The sequence below is a fragment of the Astatotilapia calliptera genome, chromosome 15 (genome assembly GCF_900246225.1).
Source record: "Astatotilapia calliptera chromosome 15, fAstCal1.2, whole genome shotgun sequence".
NCBI lineage: Eukaryota > Metazoa > Chordata > Actinopteri > Cichliformes > Cichlidae > Astatotilapia > Astatotilapia calliptera.
Window position 1 is genome coordinate 18835723 of NC_039316.1, and position 20880 is coordinate 18856602.

The window sequence follows — 20880 nt, forward strand, 5'->3', positions numbered from 1 at the left end:
CTAGCCAATTTAGCTTCCACTTCCACCATTTGACTGCTCTCCGGGTTTTATAGGTAGAAAGGTAGAAGCCTGGGGATGCTAGTGTTAAAAAAAAATTAATTTAAGCAGTCATAGATCTCCAGAATATATATGAAGAAGAGTTGAAGAGCTATGAGGGTCCTTTAAAAGTAGTTCTTGTTTATTTGGATTTTATTGGACAGCAGATTTACAGGTGAGTCACAGGTGGACAAAAAGGTGAACACATATATTTTGCAACCACATTAGAGTCCCATGACCTCCACAAAGCAAGGGCATTAGAGAACAAATACATGATATGACACATTTAAAAAAGGCATGATATCCAGCTCAAATGCATAATAAATGACATTTTGCTGTCTCTCCCATAATCTCAATTCAAGATTGTTTGAGTGTTATATCGCCTCCTTGTGAAATGTCTCTTCCTACACTGCCAACCAAAAATAATGTAGCACCATCTAGTGGTTTAATTTTAGTTTGGACCGTTGTAATCAGTGGAAGTGATGACACCTGTGGAGACAGTAACATGTCTATATCAGAGAGACAACACCTGTTACAGCTTTTCTCTTTGCCAAAAGATGTCTTGCTGCATTATGTGGCTGCTGGCCGCCTTCTGCCTGTCAACAGGTACAGCCTAAAAACATATGTACTGCAAAGTATGGATTTTTAGCTTAATAGTGATAATGTTTTTGTGTGTATGTAGTTGGCAGTGTTCCCATCAGTCCCGCCGGTCCTTTCGCAGGTTGGTGCTCATTAAATTCATTTGCATGTTTGATTTGCATATGCTGCAACATATCAAATCTGAGGATTCTACATTTTTGTAGGTAATGTTTCTTTAAATGCCACTACCACGGGTGGGTATGAGAGCACCACTGCAGCGACTCCAAGAGGTAAGCTCCAGAGTTTGTTTGTTTTTTAATTCATAATCAATAACATTTCCAAATGTAGTTAAGATATTGAAAGTGTCACTTTCAGTTAGTGCCTATTTTTGTGTGGGTGTGGGGGTGTGTGTGGATTTCAGGGTGGATGCAGTGTGAGATGTGCAGCAGTTCCCCTTACTTGTGACATGATAGATTTTTGATGTGATGTTTTTTTTAATTACGCCCACAATGCCACCAGCTCTGCTCCAGACTTGTGATCAGTTTATGCACTTGCACTGTTTTTTAGATTTGCTAGAATACAATGATGACTTAAAGATTTTCTAACACTTGATACAATAGAAGTTTCTACAGACAGAATATTTTTTGCTTCATGGGTCCCCGGTATTTGTGTCATATGCTGAAAGTTCTTTACACCCTTAAAATAAGTGGAAACATCATTGATATTAGCTGTATTTTTATTTCAGATTATGCCTTTTCTCTAAATCCCACCATGAATACCACCAGCTCTGCTCCAGGTTGGTGCTCACTGAATCACTCAGAATATTTTTCATTTGCTAGATCATGAATCCAGTCCACTTAACTGTCTCCAGGGTGGTTGTTGTGCATCTGGTATTATTTAGTGTGGACCACTGCATACAATGGCTGTCCAGTAACCCAGAATATTTGATTCTGGTATCGTTACGGTCATTTATATGAAATATATGTACTGGATTTTCATTTCAGTGGGTGCAACTCCTTTAAATGATGCTCTGAATGCCAGCAGTCTTGCTGAAGGTTGGTTCGGAATTATTTTAGAGTTATGTCTTTGGAAAGCCATTATTGTCCAATATATTTTGTACATGCTTAAAAGTGGAAATTGTCAATACTGGTCTTTGCCTTTCAGATCATATTTTTTTAGAAAACACTCTGAACGCTACGAGCTCTGTTCCAGGTTGGCATCTGGTTAATTCACTAGCACCCTTATACATTTGTTACTTTCTCTAATTAAGGAAATTGTTTTGGGAATTGTACCATTTCTATGGTTATGTATAACCAAAGAACAGATTTAGTATTTTGTTTCGTGCGCTTTATAAACACTGCTTCCATTTCGGTTGGCACAGCTCCTTTAAATGATGCCCTGAATGCAAGCAGTCTTGCTGAACGTTTGTGCTAATGTGTTTCTGTGGGTTATGTCATTGGAAAGTCATCAGTGTTAATATAACTCTGCCTGTTCAAAAAGCGAAACTTGATGTTTGTTTCAGACAATGCCATCACCTTCAATACCATCAGCTCTGCTCCAGGTTGGTGGTCACTGAGTGACTCAGATTATTTTCCATTGGTAGAATATGAATTCCATCATTATTCTTAACTCCCTTGTAAATCCCAGGATGGTTGGTGTGTGAAATTCTTTGATTATTATTATTTTTTTTGTATTGTTACGGTCATTTATATGGAATCTGTACTGCACAATGTAAACCCTGGATGTGCTTTATATTTCAGGTGGTGCAACTCCTTTAAATTATGCTCTGAATATCACCAGTCTTGCTGAAGGTTGGTGCAAATAATTGCTTTGTCATTGGAAGGCCATTAGTGTTAGTTTACTGTGTACATGCTTAAAAATTGGAAAGATGGTCAATATTGGATGTTTGTTTCAGATTATCCCTTAAATTTGAATGACACCCACAATAATACAGACTCTGCTACAGTTTTGTGTTGGCTTGACTCACTTGCACTAGTCTACTGTTCTAAGATTAGACATTGACAGACAGCTCCTGCAGATTAATTGTATCCTTGATTTAAAAACATTGTGCGTACTTGTAGTTGGTTTAGTTGGTCCACGATTTTTAACTGATGCCCTGAATGCCACCAGTCCTGCTGCAGGTTGGTCATTATTTTTGTGGTTTACATCTTCACAATTAGTTTTTAGATTAGTATTTTGTACATGCTTAAAAGTGTAAACATGATGGACGTTGAATGCGTTTCTGTTTCAGACTACGCCACATCTTTCAATGACACCCACATTACTTCAAATACAACTGGCTCTGCTCCAGGTCTGTTTTCACAAGACTTCAGACTGTCAGGTTTTATGTTTGAGGTGTTCTAAATATGTGGCTGTCTGCAGGTGCTGCAGCTCCAGAACCTGAATCTTCAAAGAACAAGAGTGCAGAAACTTTGAAAGGTAAAACTTGAGCATAGCATGAGATTAGACTGGCCACAATCCTGGCAGATTAGCTAGTGTTAGCACTTATACACATCCTATTATAGACAGTATTTAAGATGCTTTAGCCAGCCCAGATGAGGTAGTCAGATCCCATCAAGCACTATTTCAGTTAATCGATGTCCAATCAGCTGGCTCTGTTGTGGGATCTTTCTTATCTCGCTGCCTCTTGCCTTGCACATATGGCCATGGAACAGCCAATCACAAAATTGAGCCTTACTCCAGATGGAAAAACCAGCCTCTTGATTAGTGGACCACACTAAACCACTTAATTTTCATGTCCAATGACTACTTTTTCTGATTTTTAAATCCTGCACTTTGTCAGAGTTTGATCAAGACATGCCAGTCCAGGAGGGGGACATTCTAATTCCGGTAAGATGGAGGGGTTTTATATTTATTTATGTTTTGTGTGGTACTGCTGATTGCTGTATGTTTAAACTTGCAGGAGAGCAGAAATGCTGTACACACTCTGTGGCCGGATGCCACCACCTCTTACATCATCACTGATGAACTGGGTAGGTTGTTGTCCCTCAAATAGGACCAGATATTTGATTACTGAATGATAACTGATTTGGTTTTGACTCCAACAGTTTCCCGAGAGGCAGAAATTAAAGCTGCCTTTAAGATGATATCGGATGTCACATGTATTCGTTTTAAGAAACGAGACACCGAGTCGAGCTATTTGAAGCTTGTGACTGGCAATGGGTAAGAAGTCAACTATCTCTGGGTAGGTTCGTTATTTTTGTTAAAGATGAAGCAGTACAGGAAATTGCCATAACAAATTGTTTCCAAGGAAACAATTTGTTATGGCAAAGCAACAGTAAGGAAAATCAGAAACTTCCAGCATTTGCAGGCCTGCCCTTTGCCACTCCTGTTTTTATTACAGGTCTGTCTCTAAAGGCTTCAATCATTCAATCCCATTTTATACTGTGGTGGTTTCACTAGAGACTTGAACACTGGATACTAGAAAGGGATGGGGAAGAAAAGCTTTAATGAAAGATTAATAGATGGGGAAACGACATGCTTGGCAGCAAAAGGGAAAGCCCATAAAGTAGGCACTCATTAAAGCCTACCCAACAATTATTTAATCTTATTACTAGTTTGTGACACAAATTGAGGCCTGTTCCATTCAATTTGGTACATTTTGGCTTCAGCCTCCATTATCCATATATTCAGACATTAAGGGAGAATCTCAGGTCAGAACTGAGTGGTTGAACTCTAACATTTATTTATTTTGCACCTAGCTGTGCCTCATTCGTTGGTTGTCAAGGAGGAGCCCAGCGGCTCTTCTTTGCTTCAGAGTGCACCGTGGGGAACCTTTGCCATGAACTGCTCCATGCTCTGGGACTGTATCATGAACACACTCGTGAAGACCGGGATAAATATGTCACAGTCAACTGGCAGAATATTGTGGCAGGTACACAAGCTTGTTTGCTTTTTGCATTAGTTGTAATGCAGTTAAAAACAAGTTGTATCCAGATTGTTCACTCAGCCCAGTTCCTTTGGATGCAATTGAAGTCTTTGGTCAGTAAAAGTGAGACCTCTTGGTTTGTATAATGGAAAATATGCCCCCAGTGGTGTCGATGGAATGTAAAGTATGACTTTGTGCACATGAATGTTAAGATCCTCTCCTGCCAGCTCAGTCCCTCCTTGTCAAAGCCTTCATCTTCTTGAAACAAGAACTATAACTGTCTCTTGTAATGCACATCAAAAAAGGAACATTAACTTGAGTATGAAAAAATTACTTTGGCTATTATTGTGATACAGTAGGTGCATCATGTTCAACTATGCCATTTTGGATTTCTTTTTCCTTAAAGGTAAAGAAAATAACTTCAAGGTGAAGCATGGAAACACTCAAAACCTACCATATGATCTCGCGTCCATAATGCACTACGGGCGGTAAGTTGACGACTTCCTCATTTTATTTTCTAATTTTAAAGTACTTGAAACAGACTCCAGATAAGTTTACCCTCCCCCTGGTCTTGCAGGGATTTCTTCAGTACAAATGGAAATCCAACTGTGTTGCCTAAGCAGAGTGGTGTGGAGATAGGTCAGAGGAAACATCTGAGCCAGCTGGACATAGAAAGACTGAATAAACTCTACAGCTGTGGTAAATTGTGAAACTAAACAATTGCGTGTTTCATTTTATAACAGTTACATGTTGAATTGACAGTAAATGTGGCACAGACAAAAGCAACCCTGAAATTTCTTTCAGGTCTTATCTTAGGTCTGATACTGCAGTACCTCCTGCCTGACAGGAGTAGTTTGTCTTAACACTGTTGTTATTGTTACCCAGGCAAATCTTTGCATCATGGGAGGAAGTGGAGAGACACCACACAAATATGAAATCCTTCAGCTAGTGTATTCAACCCAACACCTTGCTGTGAGCCAACAGTGTTAATCACTACATCACTACGCTGCACAGCAGTCATTTTAAAATACTTTTCCAGTAATCATTCAAATATTCATTTAAGCAGTCATATCTCCAGAATACATATGAAGAGTTCGAGGTAGTTGTTTATTTGGATTTTACTGGACAGATTCACAGGTGATGGGGGGGGAGAGAGAATACACATCTTTTGCAAGCACATTAGATTCCCATGACTTCCACATAGGAAGGGCATTAGAGAACAAATACATGACATAACATGTTTTCATTAAAAAAATAAAAAGACACTTTCACAAAAAATTCTATACCCAGCGTATTTTATAGATTGGTTCAGAAGGGTAAAGAAAACAAATCAATTATTAATCTCAGGAGTTTCCCCTTCAGCTCAAATGCATAATAAATGACATTTTGCTGTCTCTCCCATAATATCAGTTCAAGATTAAGTGTATGTCGCCTCCCTGTAAAATGTCTCTTCTATCACAGCCAAACAGGAATAATGTAGCGTCATCTTGTGGTTTAATTGTAATTTGCAACGCTGTAATCAGTGGAAGTGATGACACCTGTGGAGATGGTAACATGTATATATCCGAGAGACAAAAGCTTTTACAACTTTTCTTTCTCAAAAGATTCCTTGCTGCCTTCTGCGGCTGCTGGCTGCCTTCTGCATGTCAACAGGTACAGCATAAAAACATACGTTCTACAAAGTGTGGATTTTTAGCTGAATATTAATAATTAGTGATGGCCAAATGAAGCTTTCTGAAGCTTGTATTGAAAAAACGGTTCATTACTCGAAGCTTTTCAGCAGTCCTCTCTGGTGACATCTGCTGGCCAAAAATATGAAGAGCAGCTTGAATCCACAAAAGAGAACCAACTGCTTCATAATGATTGCTCACTCTGCAGAGTGGAATTCTGTCTGATATTGGGCTGCCGTTGTTGCTTTGAACGTGTATTTGTTGGTTTAAAAAAAAAAGTGGTTTATTTGTTTAATAAATAATTTTGACCAGTAAACTCTCCTTTTTTAAACATGCACCATTGTGTGGTCTTTCTTTGCTTATGTCTTCTTGATGTTGGTAAATACAATAATTGAAAAATACCACAGTACATATAATGTACAACACATTATGGAGTATGCTTCTGCTGTGAGGTCCTGCCTCCATGCAATTAACCGCTAGACGGGTGTATTTATAAATAATATATTAGGGACATTTTCCCAGACCTATTTCTGATCTGGGGGTAGAATTGATTGTGAAATGGAAAGGGAAAATGCTTATGAACTTGCAAATTAAAAACATGATGCATTTAAAGTAGCCCTTTCTCATTTTTATTTAAGAGTCTTTGTTCTAGTGTGCGATGGCCAAACCTGCTGATTTAAATTTAGCCATTTAAATCAGCTGTAATGGATCAAGAACACCTCTAAAACCTGCAGGACACCAGCCCTCGAGGCCTGGGTTTGGACACCACTGCTCTAGAGGTTATTTTTATTTATAATCAGTAACATTTAAAGTGTATTTATGTTTAAAGTTTAACTTTCAGTTGGTGTCCTTTTATTTATTTATTTTTTTCTAAAGATACTCATCAGGTTGGATGTTGGTGCAGACTACATGCATGTAGATTTCAGAGTGGATGCAGTGTGAAATGTGCAGCAATTCCCCTTATTGTAAGAGTTCTAATATGATATGATAGATTTTTGGACGTGTCTCTTTCAGATTATGCTTTTATTTTTCTTTTTAAAATTGCACCCACAATGCCACCAGCTCTGCTCCAGACTGGTGATCAGTTAATGCACTTGCACTATTTTTAGATTTGCTAGAACACAATGATGACTTAAAGAATTTCTAACACTTCTATTGTGATACAATAGAACCGTGAATACCACCAGCTCAGCTGCAGGTTGGTGTTCATTGAGTGACTTGGATTACTTTACATTAGTAGAATATGAATTCCTTTACTAATTTAATTTTCTTTACTCCTTTGTAAATCCCAGGATGGTTGGTATTGCAGCTCCTCTAAAACAAACTGCCGGAGCAGGCTAAATATCGGGATACTGACGCGCAGCAATAAACAAAAAAATGCACTTCTGAGCCATTTGTTCTGTTTATTCAACCATTACTGTCTTTTTCCTTAAAGGGAAAGAAAATAACCTCAAGGTGAAGCATGGAAACACTCAAAACCTAAAATATGATCCCAGCTCTATAATGCACTACCCGCTGTAAGTTGAAGTCATCCTTATTTCATGATTTCCAATTTTTTTTTAAGTACTTGAAACAGACTCTGGACCCCCACCCCATCTGTCTTGCAGGTCTCGCTTCAGTACAAATGGAAATCCAACTGTTGCCTAAGCAGAGTAGTCAAATTTATCTGTGTTGCAATAACTTTTGTTGCCACCATGGTCGTCTTCTTATGAACAACAGAAACACTACAGTAGCATCATGCCACATGCAAGAATCAAAAGATGAAATTTGTAAAAGCAGAAGGGGCAAACAAAAAAGTTTAGAGCGATTCAGGCTCAATATTGACATTTGAAAAGCTGTATATGATGATCAGTCATGACTCGACATCGAGTGATGGAGGTATTGTGGGGAAGTTTGTCCAGTCTGAAAAGGAGACTGTGTAATATGAACATAGACATCCAGTGCTGTATTCTAAATGTACTTCATATATCCACAACGATCAACAGTAGCAGGCTGAGAGTCTAGTTTGGTCTGTAGGAGGAGCTAAGAGAACAGGAAGCCTGTCGGTATTAAGCTGTGGGTAACGTGATCAGAGAAGAAAGACTTTTGCATCCTACCTTTCATTTATCTGTCAGGAAACAACGGCTTTTAAAGTCAACTCAGTTTAAAGGTAAGCTCAGTAAATTTGACATTTATATTCAATTTTCATCCATTAGTGCATTTTCTTTAAGCAGTGCAGATGAAGACTTTCTTGCATTTTGTCCTTTGCTGCAAACATTGTGAGGAAATATCCTTGCCACTGTTTTTGTTTTGTGTGAGAAGAAGCAATCATATGTTCAAATGTTTTTAAGAGGTTTTCAAAGTCTGGAATGCAGCATAGTCCCCCTTTTAAATAGGAGCCTATTGGTAAGCTGGCATACTGGAGCTTCAGTCTGATCCCTCTTTCTTGGCAGACGGTGGACAAAGTGTCGGTTTTGTTTGGGCGTCTCAGATTTAGCGTGTAAATGCTTTGGATTACACACAAGGTGCTGAGTGTCCAGCCAAGAGATAAACTGTTAAGTGGCAGCTCAACGTTGTTTGAAACCTTTGAACTGTAGTTGAATTTTGCCTAGAAGATACAAAAAGGATGTGGAAATTTTCCCACTCAAAATCTAGTAATTTTGCTCACAAACTCACTGGTGTGCCTGTGATCAACATGCCAAGCAAATGGATGCTTATATTTTGACGCAGATTTGAGTTGGCACATCTGGCAGCTCTGTGTAATCAAACCTGTTCGATATATATGCTCTTTTTTCCATGGTGCCATTTACTGTGATTAGGGTTCCTGGTCCATCAAAACACCCCCAAAGCATTAAGTTCCCACATGACAGTGGGGATGGTCTCCTTAAGGTGGAAGGCTTCTCATTTTTCACACTAAATGAAGGCAACATCATTGTGGACAAACAATTAAATTTTTGTTTCATCTGACCATAACACAGAAGACCAGAAGTCGTCTTCTTTGTCCAGATGACCCTTTACAAAGGCCAGGCGGGCTTTTGTGTGCCTTATCTGGAGAAGTGGCGTCCTCCTTGGTCTGCATTCATGGAACCAAGCAGTGTCAGAGTCCGTTGGAGTGCCTGCCTAGAGACATTGTCACCAGCAGAGCACAGATTCACCAGGATGGCCTTGGTGGTGATTCATTTTCACCTCTCTCACTATCCTCCTCGCCAACACAGGTGTTATTTTTGGCTTCCAACCACGTCCTCTGCAATTTTCCACAGCGTGGAACACCTTGTATTTTTTAATAATACTTTGCACTGTAGCCACTGGAACTTGAAAACATTTAGATATGGCCTTGTAGCCCCTTCCTGACTTGTGAACAGCCACAATGCAAAGCCGCAGGTCCTCCCTGAGCTTCTTTGTCCCAGCCATGACTGTCCACAAGCCAACTGCAGAGAACTGCTCTTTTTCACCTGTTGAGCTGATTAAAACAGCTATTCCCAATTAATCAGGGTATTTAGGATGCTTTAGAACATCTTGGATTTTTTGGAATAATATAGAACTTTGGATTTTCCCAGAGACTGTGAAAGTTTGTAAAGGGTATGAATAATTTTGGACATGACACCTTTTGATCAAATGTAAATAAAACTTTCTGGAAAGCTTAAACTGTTAGTGTTTTAGGAAAACAGCTCTATTTTTTTTTAGGTTCTCTTATGTTTTTGCGATGCATTTGGATGTTGGTTTTTTTTGGATGATATCCGTGCACGTTTTATGGTCTGCCAATATTTGATAAAGTGATGACTATTTCTCCTATATGGCACTTTATCATGCTAAATTTCCTTTTATATCACACCACATCCTCCAATTTTATAAATGCTAAAATGCTAATGTAAGGTTATTAAATTAAGTTACAATAAAATTCTGACGTTATTCTGTTGTATCTATAGTGGGTGATGCTGCATGGCTGCATCCTTGGTGTTCAGACTGCACGACAGAGGCCCCGAGCTGGTGAGGGAGGTGCTTCTGGAGCGAGGCTGGGAGGAGTATAATGAAGGAGAGCGTGAGGAGGAAGACTGGAACCTTTACTGGAGAGGCTCTTTATTTCAGACCTCACAATATCACAACCTGCTGCCGTGGCAACGCCTCAACCACCATCCTAAAACTGTTGGCATCACACGCAAGGTGCACGTCTACATAGATTTTTTTTTTTTTTAACTTCATGTCATGACAGACGTATTACCAGAAAAAGAAACTGTTCATTTGAATCTCATTCCTACGTCGAGAAATGTAAACGACTCTCGTACAACAAAACTCAGCTCTTGAGCTGTTTAAAATTTTTTGTGTCAGTGCTTGAAATGTTGGAAAAGCACAAAGCAGAACTTCTGGGATTCACACATCTGCAACCAGTTCAACTAACAAGCATGATTTTGGGCCAGGAAATTCAAACCTAGAACCTTCCTGCAGTGAGGGTCCGTGGTAATTACTCTACCACTGTGCCATCTGGGCAGGAATGCAAAATATTAAAGAAAAAAAATTGTAAATGGATGATTAGTAGACTCTGACTACTTGTACATACGCTCACTTCATCTGAAACTTCAACCAAGTGTAATAGTATGTACATGAGAACAACAAGGAAGAGCATAATAGGTCCGTTTGAAATGTACTTTTTGTCGTTACCCTCTGCTGATTAAACTTTTATCACCAGGGGTCAGCATTATACCAGTGTTTGAGTTTCAGACGTGCTGTTCTCTTTGATATTTCTTATTTTCCCTGCCCTTATATTTCCTGAACAGGCTTCGTCTTTTCTGGTGGAAAATGCAATTAACAACATTCTTAATGACTTTCTTTGTTAAATACAGGTTGTATTGATTCACTTTCTCATGATCCTGTGGTGCAAAGTGGTAATCTACTGCCCTTTGACTTCAACTTCTGAAATATCTTCAGCACACCACATAAATGTTTGTGATATAAAGTCAGTGGTTGTCTCTTCACATTCTGTTGATAGTTTTAGTTAATTTGGGAAGATTTTACATCATTTTCAACAAAGTAATTTTTAAAAAGAAAACCTGAATTTATACCAAATGAATTATTTGCATTTCTTTCGGATTTCTTTAGGATTGCTTGGCACGCAACCTGAGGAGAATGAAAGCAACATTTGGTTCAGCTCTCTATGACTTCAGTCCCACCACTTTCATCCTCCCCAATGACTACACCTGCTTCCTGGCTGAGTACAACAGACTGCGTCTGGCCAGAGGAACATCGGTCTACTGGATAGTTAAGCCTGTGGATCTCTCCAGAGGCCGAGGGATCTTCATCTTCGAGGATATTAAAGACTTGGTTTATGATTGCTCTGTTGTCATTCAGAGGTACATTAGCAGCTCTCTGCTGATCTCCGGCTACAAGTTTGACTTGAGGATTTATGTGTGTGTGAAGAGCTTTCATCCACTGACTGTGTACATTCATCAAGAAGGCCTGGTGCGTTTTGCCACTGAGAAGTTCAACCTGTCATCTCTGCATAACCTGTATGCTCACCTCACTAACACCAGCATCAACAAGTTCGGTCCCTTCTACAAAACTGAAAAAGGAAGAGTGGGCCGGGGATGTAAGTGGACCATGAGCAAATTCAGACATTTTCTCCACAGTCAACAGATCAACGAGCTGCTTCTGTGGCAGAGGATCAACAACATCGTCACTCTGACCCTCCTCGCCATTGCTACATCAGTGCCCTCCTGTCCTAACTGTGTGGAGTTGTTTGGATTTGACATCCTCATAGATGCCAAGTTTAAGCCCTGGCTGCTGGAGGTCAACTACAGCCCTGCACTCACACTGGACTGCCAAGCTGATATTTCAGTGAAGAAAAAGCTAGTCAGTGATGTCATTGATATGATGAACTACACATCAACCGACAGCTTAAGAGACAGAGCTTATCGGAAACATAGGTACAAGCAACCTTGTTTTAAGGCGAACCACCCGTCTGAACCTGTGCTCTCAACGTTAAACCATCAGAAGAAAAAGAGAGGTAACAAGGGCTCGCACACTCAAATTCTCCCTCTGCTAAAAACGTCTCATCAGCCTGAAAAGACAAAACGGGGTAAGCTTAAACAGCGTGACCTTGAAGCCAACTACCAAAGATGCCTTCCGCCTTTTGAATTATCGAAGATACGTGAAGCTAGATGCAGAATAATTAACACCAGTGCTATCAAACTCCACACCAACCAGACCCAAAACCCGATACTGGGCCAGGATTCAAGGACAAATGAGTCAGCGTTGAACAGACAGTCTCGTCAGCCTCTTGTATCGTACCTCATGAACAACGGGTCTCTTTACAGGTCTGATGTTACAAACCATGACAACTCTGAAACTGAAGCTGAGAGGCAGCGCTCAGGAGAGACAGACATTTCCTCTTTGACACCTGACACCCAGGAGAGTGAGGAAGCGTTCACACGGCCTGCTGCGTCCTGGAAGCTCCCAAACATTTACAGGTACTGTAAATTTGCAAAATGTCAAACGAAGGCCAAATCGTTGGTTTTAAAAGTGGAAAGTTTGACCTATTACTATTACTTAAATTACTTCTGACTTGGAATATTTTATAATTTTGGTGAAAATTGCATTTTTATGCCTTGAAATTCATAAAACTGAAGCCAGTTTGAGAACCTTTAAAATTTTTTAAAAAGGGATGACAATTGACTCTTTTCAAACGTTCACAGCACAAAGCCAGTTCGGATCACTGCGGAGAAAACCACAGGGAATGGACAAAATATTCCACCAGTGAAGGTTGGAGACTTCATAAGGACGTTTCCATTTAACAGGGCTACTCTGAAAGCCTCGCAGCACGAACTGGACATAAGGACAGTCCTACAGGAGATTCAGAGCCTAACTGGACAGTTGGTTTCAGGCAAAGGACACAAGATGAAGAGCAGGAGAGAAGAGAAGGTGACAGCAGATAAGGATGCTGATACTGACTTTGATTCGCTGTTGTGGGGACCAAAAGATCCTCCATTGATCAGCCAATTCTTCAAATCAACTTAACCTGTGGCATACTCTAGCTGGTGTAAATGAATACTCACTTATACTGCATGGTGCTTTTCTACTGTTTTCTTTAGGGTTGGAGGCTCTGATAGGCTGTTTTTTTCTGGGTTGGTTTGTTTATTTGACCTAACACATCATTAGTGAGGATCCTACAGCCCTTTGTGTAGCTTGCATCAGAACATATTTCATTTATATGTTAAATATGATCAAATTTGCTGGTAAATTGAGTTTCTTTATATGCTGTAGTCACGGGAACAAGATTAGCTTTTATGTTAGAACACACGACCCACACGAAAACCTGTGGTTGTTAAAGAAACTTTTAGACAAACGTATCTGTGATTGATTGTTTTTATGATTATAAAAAAGCGTTATTGGTTAGTAGTGGACTTTGACAGACTCACACGTGAACACATATTTTAATGGGCTGTGAGACAGTGACTCTTTTCTAATTAAAGTAGTTAATGTACACATTTTTGTCGTGTGGCTCTGAAATGTACTGTGGCTCTTTAAGTTGTTTGAAACTTTGAAAACATCTATTAGAAAGAGGGGATTTGCCATGAACTCTGCTGCTCTCACGCATCTGATCTGGTTCTGCACAAAACTGGTGAAAATGTGGACTTCAAAGTTGCCTGAAGGACAGGTATATAGCATTAAAGCTGAGTGGAACAGTGGTTAGCACTATTGCCTCACAGCAAGAAGGACCTGAGTTTGACTCTACCATAGGGCTGGGCCATGTCATACTGTTCACGATAATACCGGTATAATTTCATGCAACGATAAGAAAATGAAATATCACGATAGAATATGGGTAAAACGTGCATGCGCAGTGCCTTTGTTTTCATATGCACATGGCGAAAAAGGCACGGCGGCGTATTGTGTGTGTATAACCTCTTTTTAAGTTTTGTGGATATTATACATGGTTATGCTGAGGATATGTCGGCCAATTTCCACCGGAAATGCCTTTTGGTTAACTGTCAGCAAGGAATTTGCATTTGCACTGTTAAATTTTTATATAACTTTAATGCAAAAAACAGCTGCTTGTTTAAGTGAAAATACATTGATGGGTTCTTTTTTTTTTTTTTGCACTAATAAAATTGTGGAGTTGTGAAGTATTTTGTGTCAATTATATCGTCAGTTATATCGTTATCGCAAACTTTCAAATGTATATCGTGATAAATATTTTTGGTCATATCGCCCTGCTCTACTCAACCATCTGGCTGGGAACTTTCTGTGTAGAGTTTGCTTGTTGTCATAATAATGAGTTACAACTCAGTGCAAAGCTTCAAATATCAGAAGGAAACTGTATGTGTAGGTGATATTTCTCTGGTTTACGCTATAAAGCAGAAAACAATAAATGTTAAGGCCCAGATATGACCCACATCTGCCTTGACTCGCCACGTGACTAACAGTGTGTCTGGTTGCCACAGCTCCACCTTACATATGCTAGCTGTTACATGTGTGTCATGATCAGCTCTACACACAGACTGTATATAAAAGACAGATGCAGCCATCGTGAGGTCAATCACTGGGTTAGTTAAACCCCATTTATGAAGCCTTCGGCTGGGTTTTTCACAATCAACTAGGTTTGATTTTTGAATGCAAACATAATGGACACGGGAGGGGAGGATCTGATGTATTAGTTTGAAACGTTAGCTTAAATGTTAGTCAACTGACTTATTTACACTATGCTGCTGCAATTTAAAAAAATTTTTAAATCATGTTTTTATGCTCCATGTGAGGAACTAATGCACTTTGGGAAGTAAAAATCAAGTTTGTGCAGCGACTGAACTGACACAGGGAACATATCAGTTTGCACCACATGAACTTATAATGAGGTCAGTCAGTGCTTTGACATCATCTTTTGTCCTTTCACATAAATTATTGCTGGGGTGCTTAATAACCACTTAACAGTCCTTTATATACCTGGATAATTTGATACTGACAAGATTTGCACTGCAGACACAAAGGTGGACTCTAGAATTTCTGTACAATAGAAACAAGTTGTAAAGGGGGGGAAAAAACATTAAAACAAGCATATTCAGCAACGTGATACACACTTGGAATCTATTATTGCGTATCTCAGTCCATTTCCTGTCTTCCATGGCATGTTAGGCATACTTACTCAAATAATAAATGCTTAATATATTTCTGAGATGTAAAATTGTCTTTCCAGTAAATCTCTCTTTATCAGAGAAAGTGGCATCAGCAGAGGGCAGCGTGGAGAATAGTCATAACAACACAAGTGAGTCCTTCTCTGTCTCTGTAGAGTACATGAATGTCTGAAAGGCACCAGGAAAACAGTACCACAGAAGCCACAATGTCATTTGTTCAGTTAATAGCTGGTTAAGAAAAAAGTGACCTCAAAGCACAGCTTGTCTGAGTGGCTATCTACTGTTTTGGTGTTGAGTTTTAGGGTTTGCAATGCCAGGAATAAAAACCACTTGTATGAACTTTCATTTCTTATCTGACATTTAAATATGATTAATACTATGAATTCTTAAATTGTTCCATTTGTTGTTGGGAACACATGTAAAATGCCTCAGTATGCATGAATTTTACACAAGACACAGACATCAACAAAGATATCTGAACTACAGTCATTTCTCTCTGAAAAAGCACTTGGCGAAGGTGAGAACAGGCACAAAAGCACAATATATAAGCAGAGAGATGTTACAGCACTGATAATCCCATCATCCTTTTGCTTGCTGAGATCAGAAACTATTTAAAGCCCTGTAGTGTGAGATTCTTTTTAATCTCCTTTTTTGTGAGATGAACGCCTCACAAACGGAGCAGAAAGGTCGGCCTTATATGAGTTTGTTGCGGTGCTGATTGTGCAAATGAGTGAATGTGCATGAGCTTTTGATCAGGTGGCTCTAATCAGGTTCAACAATCTGAAGAGGTGAATCTAAAGGTGATTATTGCGTGTGGCCGCTTGTCCATGAAATTCTTTCAGCTCTATGGATAATTCTGACATGCTGCAGATTGTTGCAAATGGTGCTGTTGCACTCGTGCACGTGCACAGTAGATTCAGACCAGTTTAAACTGTGTGGTAACATAAATATCTGTGGTCCAGCAGCCTGCTACGTACTACTCTGCTAATTACTTGTGGTTGTCTGTATATAGTTTCTCTTTCCTGCTTGCTCGACATTCACAATGTGCTGTAATGGGCTCAACCAGATATGTTGATCATGCTGCTGAAGCCTTAATGTGGAATTTTGCCATCCAAAGGAAATCTTTTGAGGCTAATTTATCAAACTTTGAGTGGTTTTTAAAAATTATTTTTTCAAACTGATGCTCTCCGGTCAGCAAGGCATGCTTTTAGAAGGACTTTTGGTTAAATTCATAGTGAGCAGTGAGGATGAGACACAGTTGACAGGTGAAAAATTAAAGAAAGAAACTGAACTTTTGGCCTGTATACTGAGCTTTGTATTGCTATAGTTTATGACACTATTTTGTCAGAAAATATTTTATTTCAGATAAGCAACAATAGTTCACAGTTCTGGATACTCAAAAACGGTTTCGAATGTGATACATTTACATCAGACAAAGTCACAGACTGTATTTTACTTCACAGTCTGCTGTATGCCAGTCTGCATTCAGTAGTTGATGGGGCAGTACATAATCTGACCACTAGTCAGCAGTGTGGCATAACAGAGTTTTCTAATTAGGGCAGTTTTCACTCAGCAGCTGCCATTTGATTACAAACTGTCTCTCTGTTTAAACTGCTGCTGAAGAGCCTCCACCTGCTGCCTGTGGACCTGCGCACCCACACACGCACACACACACACACACACACACACACACACACACACACACAGAAATACATGCACAGTCACAAGACAAACATACAGTGTAAACTTGTTAAAACATGTACAGGAGCACTGTGTGTGACTCATATGTGGACTTCAAGAAGTACAAGCGTATTTGTAAATGTTTGTGCAGATTTACGCCATGCTGTGTCTAACTGCCGCTTTACGTCACACCGTGAGTACCAGTTTGAATTGCTACAAGGCTGCTGCATCATTTCTTCACTCAGATTTTTGGTGGGTTTTTGAGGTCAGGCCTCTGCAGGCTGCTAATTTTTATTTTCAATCAATAAATGAAATGAAAATTTTATCAAACAATTTTTATCAAACAATCAAATTGTTTTCTTCTTTTTGTTTCTAAAACCTTACCCATTTCATATCAGTATGGACACCCAACATGATTTTATTTTTCTCATTTAGATCTCATGTGTTTTCAGAGTGTTCCTTTAATTTCTTTGGGGAAGTATGTATTGAGCCAAGATTTAAACCTGTGCCTCCAGCTGTTTAGGGTGGATACCAAACCATATCCAAGCCAAACGTCGATCTGTCCAACGTGTTCAGTATCCTGCCTGATGTCTCCTCTCAGTAGGAGGAACACTTGTCAGAAAACTGAATCAGACTGGCTGGCTCTTTTTAACAAAAAGGGTAGTGGTTTTATGCTGAGCCCCTCCTCAATATTACCATTTGGCCAGTGAGTGGTGTCACTTGATGAGTCATGAGAGCGACTCCTTTACAAAAATCAAGACCGTCATTTTTTTAAACTCTCCAACAAGGGAAATGACTGCACAAGAACCAAAACTGTGGTTGTCTTCATGCATGCTCAGTCATCCAACTAAATAAATCCTAAAAGGTTGATTCTGTTCATCTGGACGTAGCGTTTTCAATGGGAGAAAATTTTCATCAGTCTTTTCATCAGGACTTCTTCAGCCTCAGCTGACTGCAGGTTTCCTCAACCTCATAAACAGTAAATTGCACAATAACTGAAACTAGCTCAGTGAATGAACAGTGGGCTGGGAGGTCAGTTCCTTGATCATTAATATGCAAATTGTTATGACCATTGATCAACAGTCACTGATAAAAGCCCATCAATCAATGGCCATTGATCAAGGACCACTGATCAAGGGCCATGAGTACCATTCACAGAGAGTTGGGGAATAGCTGCTATCACAGCATTGTAAGATGGCAAAAGATGTACCCTTAGGCCCCCCTTGATTCAGAGATGGTCTTTCCCTTTTCACGTAAATGGCCTTCTTGACTTAAATCAGTGTTCCTCCCTGTCCAGGATGTCTACAATTCAATTGGCCTGTAAGTGTAAATAGACTGCAGAGTCCTGGCCTGACGAGGTAGCTCTTCTGTGTTGTGCCATAGGCTTCACCAGAGGTTGTTTGGTTTCCCCGATGTATAAATCCTGGCAATCCTCCTGGCACTTAACAGCGTACACTATGTTACTCTGTTTGTGTCGGGGGACCCGATCCTTGGGGTGGACAAATTTTTGACGCAGCGTGTTTTGGGGTTTAAAAGCCACAGAGACCTGGTGTTTAGAAAAAATGTGTCACGACTGTTCCGATACTCCTGACACATACAAGATCACTACAGGTTTTCGCTTAGGCAGCGGTTGTCCTTCTCTCCTGGATCGGCTAGAGCTTTCTTTAGGTGCCTATTTGAAGTTTACACGGTTACTTTCTCGTCTGAAAATATATTTAAAATTTTATTTTGTGACCCAGAAAGATTAATAATAGTAATATTAAAATTAGTAGCGGCCGCCATTGTTAGAAAATGGAATTGGCTGGGCCATGCTATGAATTCTGGGATATGGTGGGCCATCCTTCAAATCTGGGGAAAAGGAGGACGCATGTGTCTACCGGATTCGGAGGAGTCGACGGATTGGGACAGCCTTCGTCGCGTCGCTGTGACGTAATCGGCCTTCAAATGCGGCCACAGGAGGATGCAGCCTACGTTTTGGGACATAGCTAGTCTATCACCCTCTTCCTGTAACCACTTCCTGGGTCTTGTTTCAGGGGCTCATAAGTATTTTTGTCACTGAGCAGTGAAACTTTTTTCTCAATATAGTCTTTTTGGTTTAGCAAAAACCATGTGCCTACCCTTGTCTACCGGAAGGATGATAATGTTATTGTCATTACTAAGTGATGTGAGTGCCTTCCTCTCCTCCATACTTATGTTGGATACTGGGGGCTTTGCATTGGTGAGACAGGCAGAAAACTTTGTCTGTAGTTGCTCTGCTTCCATGTCTGCAATGTTGGTGTTTCAAATTGTTGTTTCTGTAGCTGTGATCAGTTCCAGTTGCATCACAGCAAAGTTCAACCCTTTTGCAAGAATGTTTTCTCTGCTTGGGTGAGCTGTCTGTCAGACATATTTTTCACCCACTGGTCCACATCCTCATTGTGGCATCCTTCTTCTCCTCTGGCCACTGAGGACACTGTGTTTGTATCTTCCTGTGGTTTCTGACGCACAACAAGTAAGTCAAACTTCCTTCGTTGCCTGGTCTTAGACTTCTCATTAGGGATGGGTATCGAAAACCGGTTCTTGTTGAGAACCGGTTCCCACTGTTTCAATTCCTTGGAATCGTTTGCCACTTTTAAAAACGATTCCCTTATCGATTCCAGTCGCCCCGAATGACGTCATCATGTTGAGTAGCGTCTTTTACCCAGTAGGAAACACGGCGCCTGAGCGGCACAAACGCTCAAAAGTTTGGTTACACTTTATGAGAAAGGATGACAACAGGGCAACGTGCAATACTTGCAAAGTAGAGATTTCATCAAAGGGAGGAAACACTACGAATATGCAAAAACATTTGCTCAAAAAACACGCGATTGCTTTCAACGAATGTCGTGTTTTTGATCCGCTCCGGACTAGCGAAGCTCAACCCAGCAGCAGCGGTAGCGTTTCCACGTCCTCTCCCGTTAATACTGCAGGTAACTAATCAATTAGCATTGCATATTATGTTAGCGCGATTTACCTTATTACAAAACCTGCTATTACTGTGCGTTGCATTTAGATAACCATGATGAGAGAGACAGAGTCTGGCTGGCTCAGATGCTGGCAGTTCTCGCTGCAGTCTACCGGTAGCGTCTCCTTTCAGGCCAGGATAGACAAATGTCACCGAGCAGTGACTAAGTTTGTGGTCAAAGGCTTGCACCCATTGGCCACAGCAGATGCCCCCGATTTCACTTTGGTAAGTGAATGTGTTTAATTGTAGGCAGGGACATTACTGGATATTCTTGTGTAATTGCTACAGAATAATTTATGTTATACTTTGTTATTGCTACAGGAGAATATTTATTTTATTATTTTACATATACATTTTTTTTCCTGGGGACCCTGTGACACCCCATTGAAGAGCCGTAGGCTGTGGATCTCTTAAGATCTCACTGTTGGGTTTGTAAGGCCATGTTACTCCTAAATTTCTATCTTGTTCAAAGAGAAGATATAAAACACAGTTCTAAGCTAATCGACTTTAGTGTTCTCCTTTAAAAAAAAAAAGAATCGATAAGGAATCGAATCGTTAAACAGAATCGAAAATGGAATCGGAATCGTTAAAATCTTATCAATACCCATCCCTACTTCTCATGCTGTGCTAGACGAGTCTTCTCAATGAATCCAAACACCTTTTTGAGAATATTCTCATCTAGAAGCATTGCAAGTCTCTGTCGAATCCACTCCACTTTAAATTTTAGCAAGTCAATGGTAAAATCTGAGCAGCTGGTGCTGTGCCTTATGTAGGCTTTTGGTTGCTCGGTGGCCCTTAACTGAAGAGCTCATTTGCAAACTTTTAGGAGTAACCTTGTTTATGTCTGCATCTGAAGGCTGAATCTCAGGTTTTTCCTGTAGTCCGCCATCTTACGTGTTGTTTGCTCATTCTGACGTACAAGCTTTAGCCAGTCCTTGCCAAAGT

General features: G+C 40.0%; 2 protein-coding genes across 7 annotated transcripts; both read left to right on the plus strand.

The window, feature by feature from the left end:
* The first annotated feature begins 551 nt into the window (after positions 1–551).
* On the plus strand, positions 552–5743 carry LOC113007156 (high choriolytic enzyme 1-like). Of its 6 annotated transcripts, XM_026143618.1 has the most exons (18): positions 557–642; positions 719–757; positions 840–905; positions 1361–1411; positions 1620–1670; positions 1780–1827; positions 2138–2176; positions 2376–2426; positions 2697–2756; positions 2867–2926; positions 2998–3054; positions 3419–3465; positions 3539–3608; positions 3684–3798; positions 4338–4510; positions 4911–4992; positions 5082–5203; positions 5390–5723. In XM_026143618.1, the coding sequence occupies exons 1-18, from the start codon at positions 594–596 to the stop codon at positions 5437–5439; spliced, it is 1230 nt and encodes a 409-aa protein (XP_025999403.1). In that variant the 5' UTR covers positions 557–593; the 3' UTR covers positions 5440–5723. The 6 variants fall into 6 exon arrangements, with proteins under 6 accessions (XP_025999409.1, XP_025999403.1, XP_025999406.1 ...); XM_026143621.1 differs by lacking the exon at positions 2697–2756 and having other exon boundaries at positions 5390–5732; XM_026143620.1 differs by lacking the exon at positions 1780–1827 and having other exon boundaries at positions 5390–5728.
* Positions 5744–8245: 2502 nt separating this feature from the next.
* Positions 8246–13790, plus strand: ttll2 (tubulin tyrosine ligase-like family, member 2). Its single transcript, XM_026142944.1, has 4 exons — positions 8246–8323; positions 10080–10314; positions 11248–12614; positions 12840–13790. Exons 2-4 carry the CDS (start codon positions 10093–10095, stop codon positions 13159–13161), a joined length of 1911 nt encoding a protein of 636 aa, XP_025998729.1. The 5' UTR covers positions 8246–8323; positions 10080–10092; the 3' UTR covers positions 13162–13790.
* The last annotated feature ends 7090 nt before the right edge of the window (positions 13791–20880 follow it).